Genomic DNA, 11,052 nt, shown 5'->3' with positions numbered 1-11,052 from the left:
TTTGCGTTAAAAACAGACATAAAGGTAAGATACAAAAGTACAAGGGAATTACGAGAAGTGACATAATCATTTCGGAGTCACACACCACATACGCTTCCCATCTAGTAGTTCCCTCAATGATGAGAATCGTGACCGAAGTTTTTTTTTTTTTTTTTTTTTTTTTTGATGCTGACTTACGTTTGTTAGCCTGACAAGGGTCGGCTTATACAAACACACCGGTCTTGCGGGTGCGTGCTTTAGGCACTGCGAGCCCTTAAGTGACCATGCTGAGGGCGACCCTCTAAAGGGTCACGACCTCGGCTCAGGACGGCCACTGAGAGAAGATGTTTTGGGGACATCAACGTTTATGGAAACGCGAAAGGTGCGAAAACGACCTAACAATCTAACATAATTACATCGGCGTCCGGGCCGGAATTATCAGAAGGGTCGGGAGGACGGGGGACGCGGCGAGGTCCTCGGCGGCGAGGACGGAGCAACGGTCGTGTGGAGTGTTTGAGCTTTTTAAGCAGCTCGTGCTTTCTACGTATTGCCAGAGTGATATCGTCCTCTGGATCTGATAGTACTGAACGCGGTCTTCTCCATTTGGCGCGGTCAAATGGAGTGTATTTCGAGTTGAGTCGGATTAACGGGTTCGGGTGATTGACCGCCTTATCGAAGTAGCGTCTGCTGGCCATGTGCATAAAGTGCCTGATGGTCGGCATATCGGTGTCCACGTGGAGGTTGCGATTGCGAACGTACCACGGGGCATCGAGTGCACGTCTGAGAAATTTGTTTTGCAACACCTGCAGACGCTTAAGTCGAGCAGGCGGTACATGCGCGAATACGGGTGACGCGTACGTCATGATCGGTCTAACGCACGTAGTAAAGATCCTAATCTTGTTGCGGATAGACATCTTACTTTTACGGTTTAAGAGCCAGTGGAGCTGGCCCATCGCGAATGCGGCTCGCGCGCGTACCGCATTTACGTGTGGGACGAAGGTCAACTTCTGATCAAGGATCACACCTAGATATTTGACCTTATGGGTCCAAGGGATGATCTGGCCAGACAATCTAACTGAAGCGTTAGGCGCTTCTCTCTGAAACTTCCTATAGAATAGGATAGCTTGGCTTTTGGAGGGTTGACGGTGATGCGCCATTTGCGAAACCACTCGCCGAGCTGGTCGGCGGCGGCCTGCAAAGTGCGCACCACATGTTCCGGCTCTCTACGTGAAGCGTAGATCGCCGTATCGTCCGCGAATAGCGCCAGATGGGCGTCTTTGAATTTAGGAATATCGCTAGTATATAGCGAGAATAGAAGGGTGATAGCGCGGAGCCTTGCGGGACTCCGGCCGAGATGGTATGTCTAGAGGAGAGGGTGCCCTCGACGCGATATTTGAAAACCGCGATTCGACAAAAATTCTCGTATGATGTGCACGAGATGTGTGGGCACGTTGAGAGTGTACAGCTTGTACAGCAAGCCGTTGTGCCACACTTTGTCGAATGCTTTCTCAACATCGAAGAAGAGAGCACCGGTATAAAATCCTAACTTGAATTTAGAGTAGACATGCTCCGTGATGCGGAGTATCTGATGCACGCAACTGTGTCTATTACGGAAACCAAACTGCTCCGGAGGGAGCAGATTGTGAGAATTGGCTACTATTTTGAGACGGTCGAGGACGATCCGCTCATAAAGTTTCCCTATCGTACTAAGGAGGCTAATGGGCCTATAAGAGGCCGGATCAGACGCGGGTTTACCCGGCTTGTGAATCCCTATCACGACTGCTTCTTTCCAGGCCTCAGGAAAGTAGCAGTTCTGGAATGCTGCATTGAGGATGTCAGCAAGAATCTTGACCAGATGCCCCGGTAGCATTTTCAGTAACCTAGTGGGGATACCGTCAGCCCCGGGGCTTTTCGCCTATTTAGTGCCTTGATCAGAGTGACGACTTCTTCGATCGTCACCGGGGCGCGGGGGTCGGGGGCGCGTCGACGTCCGGGTCGATTGTTGTTTGTAACGGTCGCGGAATAGGCGGCGAAGGGATCGCGTTCCTACTTTCGACGTATGTGTCTACCGCAACAAGATGATCGCGGTCTACGGGAATGGATTCGAGCGAGCATTGAGACTGCAGGGTGGAGGCTAATAGTTCCGCTTTCTCGTCGTCGTCAAACGCGGGGCGTTGATTCGGACGATTGAGCGGAGGAAAAGAGGCCACATCCTTTCTCTTGAAAGAGCGGACCAGCTTCCAAAAGGCCATGTGGGTCGGTTGGATTTCCGACAAGTGCTGCTCCCACCTCGAATCGACGGCGTCCTTTACGCGACGTCTGGCCTCACGTTGGAGGTAACGCGCGAGACGTCGTCGATCCGGGGAGGGGTCAGACACGCAGGCTTTTAGTGCTGCGTTTCGCCTCCTCAGCACCCATCTCACGTCATCGGGAAGATGCCCTTGACCGTTGCCGGTCTCGGGCACCCTCTCGGAGCTTTCGCTCAAGACGTGGTGGAGATGGTTGGTGAAGGAGCGAATCGCGCCGGTCGTTTCCTCGCGAGTCACGATGTTGGGCGGAATAGAGGCGAGATCATTAGATGAAGTGTCGGCGAGTTTGGTGCTCAAGAGCCGCCAGTTCGTCGACACTTTCACCCGATCGTTGGGAATGACCGAAGTAGGCTAACCCCTTATTCATAGACATTGTTTATCTGACAGATTGCTTTGTGTTCAGCTTTGTTTATCAGACAGCCAATTAAATTCAAGTTGTATCTCAATATTAACCAATCACAACGGCCCTATGTCTACGCACTGCGAAGGCTGACATGCCGTCAGCACGGAGAAAACAGACTTGTTATTACAGTAAAGATAGAGCTTAGATAAATAACGTCTATGAATAAGAGGCTAAGTATATAAATTCCCTCCATCTAGTTCTATCATTGCGTGAATTGTATCGTGCAGCTTGAGTTGGTTTAATTATTTGTTCACTCTAGTCGGTGATCTTCCACGAGGGCGCTAACCCTCCACTTTTCCCGTCAATATTATCCTACTGATTACTTATGTTTACGCGAATTTTAGACATTGAAATAAAACTATTTATATTAACAGCTAAACTATTTAAAAAAAATGTGTAATTGTAAAATATAGTTAAATATTGTAAGTTGTAACTTTGATTTTGAATATTATATTAAAAATAGAGATAAAATCCAAAATTTGTTTTATTTCAATGAACATTAAACCAAATAAAAAATAACGATCTAGTATTTATTGCTCGTGTTACTAAACGTATTTTTTTTCGAAAAAAGTTCTTGTATAGATATATTTTTTTTTTTAATAAATAATAAGGATTATATAAAAACTTGCATTTTAAGTAATCTACAATGCGGAAGTATCGCTTCGCCATTTATTGCGTAACAAACTAATTCTCACAACACGTAAACATTGGACATGTTTACATAACAAACAGCTGTGTCACCATTATTAAAATGTATTATTTATTTCTTTGTGTAGAGAACGTGTGGAAAGGCGACATAAATTAAACTGACGTGGAATTTCGAATTATATTTTTATTATTTTATAGATTTCTACATTATTTTGTATATTAAAATTTTATTCCGCGTAAATTACTTACTATTGAAAATAATATTTCTTAAAAACAGAAGAAATATTATGATCAATTAATATTTCATATGCAATATGTATTAGTGTATACAAAAGTATTTGGAACAATTCTCTATCTCCCTCGCACGTCTGCATTGTAACAGCTGTGACGTCACACGGTGCGGCGCTTTCTTTCTGTTATCTGATAAATAGTATGAATTAAAAGCTTGTAATTAACCTACTTTTTTGCATCAATTAATCTATTTTAAATAATGTATAAATGTTGCTCGTGACATTATAGTGTATGACTGCCTCGATATGACAACGGGATATGATATGCATTAGTTTGCCAATTTTTACTGATTCAATACAATCGCTACGCATTGCAAGTCACGCATGATGAATACCGTCATGCATCAACGGATATAACATAAAAAATTGGTCTGTGATGTAGTCATGATCGATTTTAAATACAAATAGGAGTCACAGGATAATTTGATTAAGTGATCTAATTTTGAATTGAATTTTGGAGCGTGATACATTTAATTATCATAAAATTACTCATTATTACTAGAATGAAAAAATATTAAATATTGGTATTTAAATAAGCTAATAATTCCCGCGTTGTACTCACGAGGTCATTACACTGAACCTGTCTTGAACATCTTAAAATTATTAAATATGACTTACCTTTCCACGCACAAATATCATTCATCCTGATTTCTTATATTTACGCGAATGTTAGGCATTGAAATAACTATTTTTCGAGGCGAAATGCTCCGTGACCATGAAGGCTGAAGTCTCCGAAACGTCGGAAGAAAATTATCATATAAAAAACCGCGAAACAATAAAAAAAAATCAATGTCATTTATCCTCCTTCAATATGAATCATGTACATACTTAGAATTCTTTTGGCAATGTAGGATTTACCATCAACAGACTGCATATTACTGGAAATCCTTAAAAAAAATTTGACAATAAAATCCGTTGCATTAATAAAAACCTCAGAAATAATGGATATAATTATTTGTAAAATTATTTTTAAAGTCGAAACAGTAGCTCCAAAGATATGACGTCAAACAAAGAACTAACAAACTTGGGCTTTCTATAGTATATTAAAGGCATTTGAAGGCATTTATTTCACACAAAATGATCATACAACTTTCTAAACTATTTCCCAGAATTGAACCCCGTTCATTCGCAGCACCTGAGACTGACTCATTGTTTACCCAACTACGAAAGCGGTATAATTAAAAAAACTAGTTTTCTTTTATAATTTCGTAAATTTATTACAACGACTTAAGACTAGTTCTTACAAATTTTGGGTCAATTCTGAAGCGCGAAATCATTTAATTATGTATTAAAGCTTGCAAAATGATTAATCTGAGTGATTTAATGAGAAAGTCGGTCGTAATGGCAAATGCCACGAATACCCATAAACAGTAGCAACTCCAGAATTAGTCATCGAGTTGGTCTTTAAAATTGTTGGCATAAAAGGCGAGCAGTATCTTTAAAAATGCTTTCTAAATTGACCCATGTATAAAAAATAACTTATATTCCGAAAGCTGAAAGGAAAAATGTATAAAGTCACATTTTAATAAAAAAAATATTTTCTAAAAATAATTATGTAAAAGTCACTTCATACATTTTGTCTCTTCGTATGTGATTTTATTATTATGCATGCAAAGAATATATTAAAATCATTTATTCAGTTTTTGTACCCACACATTTCATTCTTTGGCATATGGAGACATACAAGCATACTTTATGGCGAAAAAGGACGGAAAAGTATTTTATAGAAAACTATAAAATATGACTTATACACTAAACATCAGTTGGCAAGTAGCAGCTTTGATATACTTCGCTGTTAACTAACAAACTATTATGTAATGAAAATATTAAAAAAATCTTTTACTATAAAGTAGATGTTTTTTTAAACAATCACGTTTAAATTTCGAATACGAAAATTCGACAAAAGCGCCATCTTTGCCAACTCATGTTAGTTTACATTAATTTTGCCAAAAACACTTAACTAGGGCAATGACACTTATAATAAGCACCAAGTTACCAAATACAATTAAATATAAAGGCACATAAAGGCGGAAATGGGGTACGAATGGGGGGGCTAGGAAAAATTGAGAGTGGGGAGCGGCATTACAAAAGTATATAAAAAATCTATATAAATATAAATAAACGTATACATGGACTTTCTCTTTTTAGGGGGTCTGAAATAACCCTTTGAAAAATTCTACATTCTTAATATACATTCTTATACATTCTTAATTTCTGTTTAAATTTATAACTTTAAAATTCATCGCACGTGTACAATCCGACCCACAAAGATTGGGAAAGGCCAAATTGATATTCATTGTAAATACTACGAGCATAACACACGTTGCGTAAAAATTAACATAGAGGAGTATCGTAACGGCTCAATAGTTGTTGCGAAAGCTGTATGTGGGACAGAGGTAGCAGAGGCCGAAATCTCATGAGGGGCCTTGAAACCTCTCACATTACGACATGAGCTCACGCTTCTAGAAATGCAATTGGAGCTTCCGTCCCACCATAGATCATTGTATAGGAAATTACTTTCCTCTAACAATTATCGAATTTAATTTTGCCTGACCTAGATACCGTTTTCTAAACAAATACATTGTGAAATACCGATATAACCTAATTACAACTAATTGGGTACTTAATGCATTCACTACTTAATAAATTCCTGACATAATTATAAGCTGCCGAATTTTTACAAAACTTATAATATTGGTAACTGCAAATACCCAAATAAAACTATAATGGTGGGTAACGTCATTCGAGAAGTCAACGTTGGTAAAGAGGAAGCGGCGCATTATGACCGTTCCAGACCAACTTTGACCCGAGACGCGTGAAAGATATCTTAATTAGACAATTGGTTAACAAGGATGTCTAAAGAGTCGGTAATCGATTACAGTCGTGTCGAACACAATTCGGTAATACTGGCACTAACACTCGGTTTCTCCCTCCTTTCTTTCGTGGATGTAATGCTCCACCTCTCTTAACGATTTGAACAATCTCCAAGCCATCACCACGCCGACGATTTCCACCAAGGAGATAAGCAGAGAAGCTCCAGCGACTGAAGAACTGATGATTTTCGTGTAAACAGAAGCCACTTTCGCGCATCCTAATCTTTCGTTTGCCTCTTTATCAGTAAAGTCACAAGTGGCGCGGTAGTAACTGTCCTGGCAGCAGGTGAGCGGCAAGTCGTTCCTCCAACTTCTGTAATCTCTCGCGTCATTCGCGCCACAGCACCTCAGCTTCCTTTCAATCCTTCCGAACGCCTTAAACGCATCAGGGTTCGACTGGGTGTTGTAATATCCATCATATACTGTATCCTTTATGAACCTGTCAGTGTCTTCACCATCAACAAACACGAAGATCAACGTAGCAGCAATCACTTGTCCAACTATGATGAGAATCAGGAAGATTCCATAGATGCCTAAGAGACCGCGACTTTCCTTGTTAGCCCCGCACCAACCACAGAATGCAATGAGCATCACAAACAGTCCAAGCAGGATAAACAGCCACGGCGCGACCTGAGGCCAGTACACACGATAGTCCAGCAGATAGTGGTTACTATTCCTTAGGCTGACGAACTCTGATAGTTGCACAAAGAACCATATTCCCGTGGCGGCCGTGATCAGCCCGAACACAGCGTATATCACGTTAACTACGTAGAGAACCGAGCGTATCATGTCGTCTTTGGACATCGTAGCGGCCGCACGCGCAGATTATTGTCGAACAAATGAGAGGTGCAGCGGTGATGCAACTAGTTTTATAAACGTGTTCGCCGCGCCTTAGAGTGGAGTGTGGGCGCACGCGAACAAGTATGCTTGATTGACTGATGGATTGATCCTAACATGAGTTAAGTACTGTGTTTTAATATGTTGATAGTGTGTTTGTAGGGAATTAGAGTAGATTTACTTGTACTTTTTTAATTACTTATAACTTAACAATATTTATTCTTCCATTAAAATAATTTATAAAACTAAGTTACTAAAACAATTCATCTAATGTAACCTTAATAGAAAGTTATGGAATAAATTAAGATAGTGCGTAAAATAATATTACATGCTTGCCTAATCAATTAAAAATACAATATAATATATAAAATTAAATAGTGTTAGTGACACATATTTCAAAATTGCATTACTTTAACAATTACCTATATATTTTAAATATAATGTATTCCATAAATATATCATTTTAATTACTCATGACCATTTTAATAACCTTCAAAAACTTGAGTCACCAATGTTTAGTGTATAATTACTTTACCTTAAACAATTAAGTAATTAACTTATCACTTATCCGTAATTGTCACTAACATTAACACTCAGTTTCGCCCGCCATCTCGTCCTGAATATAATGCTCCACTTCTTTCAAAGAGTCAAACAACCTCCAAGCCAACACTAATCCCACAATTTCCACCAGAGAGAACAGTAGAGACGCTCCAGCGACAGAAGAACTGATGATCTTAGTGTATACAGAAGCCACCTTCGCACATCCAAGTCTTTCGTTTGCTTCTTTATCAGTAAACTCACAAATGCTCTGACTATCTAGACAACAGCTTAAAGGAAGATCATTCCTCCAGCTCTTATAGTCTCTTGCGCCATTCGCTCCACAGCATCGCAATTTCTCTCGAATCTTCCAAAAGCCTCTAAGGCTTCGGTATTGGATTCCGTATTATGATATCCATCATATACCGTATCAGTTATGAAATTATCAGTGGCTTCTCCATCGACGTAAACAAAGATTAAAGTTGCAGCTATTAATTGTCCAATAACCATGAAGAGAAGAAAACTCCGTGGATTCCGAGCAACCCTCGGCTTTCTTTATTAGCTCCACACCAACCACACACGGCTGTCAGCATCACGAAAACTCCATAGAGAATGAAGAGCCATGGCACCACTTGGGGCCAATAGACTGGTAGTCCAAGAGATAGTGGTTGCTGTTCCTCAAGCTGATGAGTTCTGAGAGTTCCACGAAGAACCAGATTCCAGTCGCAGCAATGATAGTTCCGAAGACAGAGTATATAATATTCACTATATGCAACGCAGTTTGATTATATCTTCCGAAGACATCGTGTCGACCGAACACGAACGGTAGCGTGGACTAACTGAGGGGTGCAACCAGTTTAGTTTTAATTAAAATTCAAATTAATTATCACTTCAAATATGTCATTACTGAGCCAGATGTTAATACTCAATGTAATTAGCCGTCATACCTGTGATTAAACAATGAAGTTGAACTAATTCACAATTTTATGCAATGTAGTGGTTTTGCTAACTTAGTAATTTCGCTAACCGCATTTGAATGGTAAATATCACGCGGTTTCGATAAAATTAGTTCATAATAAATGCATTTGTATATTATTATGCTATCATTTTAGTGAGGTTTTGTTTTGTTCCGATGATATTGCAATTTAGTATTTGGTGTCGCGGCTTCGCCCGTGTGAGATACCTTTGTTGGATCGTAAATATTTGCATATATACAACACACAATTAACCTATATATGTTTATGATTATGATATATCCGGGTGCCAAATTACATCCCAATTTATTCAGCCTTTGCTTTCACTTCTAATATAAACATTCAAACATCATAAACCTTCACATTTATAATATTAGTAAGAATGTGTGGTATAGAAAAATATTTTCCTCGTGTTTTGAACGTTTTTACCGCTATAAGGAAAAATTTACTATGAATTGTACTATGATTCATTCGCAATGTTTGTGGGGTGACTTCAAACCCTTTCTAAAGATAAAATGTAATGAAGATCTTAGATAGCATTAATTAACACGAGCAGGGGCGACAATATCGTGATCTGTTATTATAATATTGCTTACATATTGTATCGACATAAAATTTTTCTCAATATTTATTAACTTTAAAGAAAAGATTGCGCAATTCGTCGAAAAGTTTGAATTTTGTTTTTATATTTTGTTCGATGTCTCTTATATAATTGTTTTATTACGTCTATTTATTTTTTAATAATTATATGTATTTTTATAATTTCAATTTAAAATTTTCTTATTTTTTTAAAAGTCTGCGATGAGTATTTGTTGTTTTATGTATTCATAGAGGAATTTAAATCATCTTATGCATATCAAAATGGTAGAAATTTAAAGCAGCCATGTTAATCTAAAAGTATATTATATATTATGAATAATAAATGACAGTAAAATCACATCAAATTCAACAATAACACTGAATTTATTTTATTAGTAAGCAAATCGTACATCTACGTAGTAGGTATTTGTATGTGTTTTATGATTTGTTAGTGGGGTTACTAAGGCATTTTTATTAATAACAATTATCTGAAGACTTCTAATTAGATTTTTTATTCTTTCTAATATTTTTAGTATTTAAATAAACAAAATCTCAGTCATTATTTGAGTGTTAGCTTCGGAGCTTGAATCTCTATGTGTAATGGGCATTTGTCTTTAGTAAATGTAGTTTATAAATACCATGGAATGATTTAAAATATTTAATCGTATATTCTAAGAAATTTCAACCGAACACCATGACGAATACTTTATCCGAATACCATCAGTTGATAGTCATCAAGCCATCAGTCCGGCTTGACTGTACACGGCGAGCCTTATTCGGACCTCAGGCGCGCTCTCGTAACACCTAAGTACCTTATCTGTGACACAGTTTTGTAGACGCCATGGTTCTGTGGTTAGTGGGAGGTACAAGGTTGTAATACTTAGCGCCTTTTCATATTTATATTTATGAAATATTTGACAACATCGATATACATATACTACGTACTAGATCTAGCGCTCCGTGCTCTCATTGTGTTCGACAGAATTGTACTGCAATCTGTACACCTGACTTTAGTATGATTCAACCTTGACAGCGTGGATTATGTACGGAGTGTCGCTCATAATATAAGAACTCGAGTCTAAGTGTAAACCTGGATGTGAATAAAGAATATTAGTCAAATAAGTAAAATTATTTGTTGTTCAAGAATAAATAGGTTATGACAGTGACGTTTTGGTTGCCATTATAATTCAGATTTTGAAAAAATAGTTTATATGGACGTTCGTGTCTATAGAATATACGTCAATGTTTGACAATATTTAAAGGCAGCAATGATTCTTATATTGTAGATGTGTATAGGCGATTGTAACCTACCATTAGAAGATCAATTTGCTTGTTATAGAGTAAGTAAAAAATCACGATCTTATCCCCGAAGGGGTAGGCAGAGGTGCAACCAGGGCTCTTCTTGCCATGCGAATTACGTGCCACGATATTATTGTAATAGAGCGCAAGTTCCAAACTACGATATACTAAAAACACTATAAAATTCAATGGTTATATTAGTGAGAAGTTTTCTCGAGTACCGTTGAATAGTTTTGATATTTCAAAACATAATTGAAAATATAATGAGCTTTTAATTTATTTTCACTAACTTGTCTACATTAGATGTAATTAAGTTGGTCTATT

At 38.2% G+C, this 11,052-nt stretch overlaps 1 protein-coding gene and 1 pseudogene across 1 annotated transcript; both read right to left on the bottom strand.

The window, feature by feature from the left end:
• Window positions 1–4,820: 4,820 nt before the first annotated feature.
• LOC119189069 (CD63 antigen-like) lies at window positions 4,821–7,436 on the bottom strand. Its single transcript, XM_037437752.1, has one exon. It carries the CDS (start codon window positions 7,304–7,306, stop codon window positions 6,542–6,544), a length of 765 nt encoding a protein of 254 aa, XP_037293649.1. The 5' UTR covers window positions 7,307–7,436; the 3' UTR covers window positions 4,821–6,541.
• A 372-nt stretch (window positions 7,437–7,808) lies between these two features.
• Window positions 7,809–9,542, bottom strand: LOC119189071 (annotated as a pseudogene).
• Between the last annotated feature and the right edge of the window lie 1,510 nt (window positions 9,543–11,052).

This window comes from Manduca sexta, chromosome 2, assembly GCF_014839805.1.
Source record: "Manduca sexta isolate Smith_Timp_Sample1 chromosome 2, JHU_Msex_v1.0, whole genome shotgun sequence".
In the NCBI taxonomy this organism is placed as follows: Eukaryota; Metazoa; Arthropoda; class Insecta; order Lepidoptera; family Sphingidae; genus Manduca; species Manduca sexta.
Note: the sequence above shows the minus strand (reverse complement) of the source record. Positions and strands in the feature narration are given on the sequence as shown.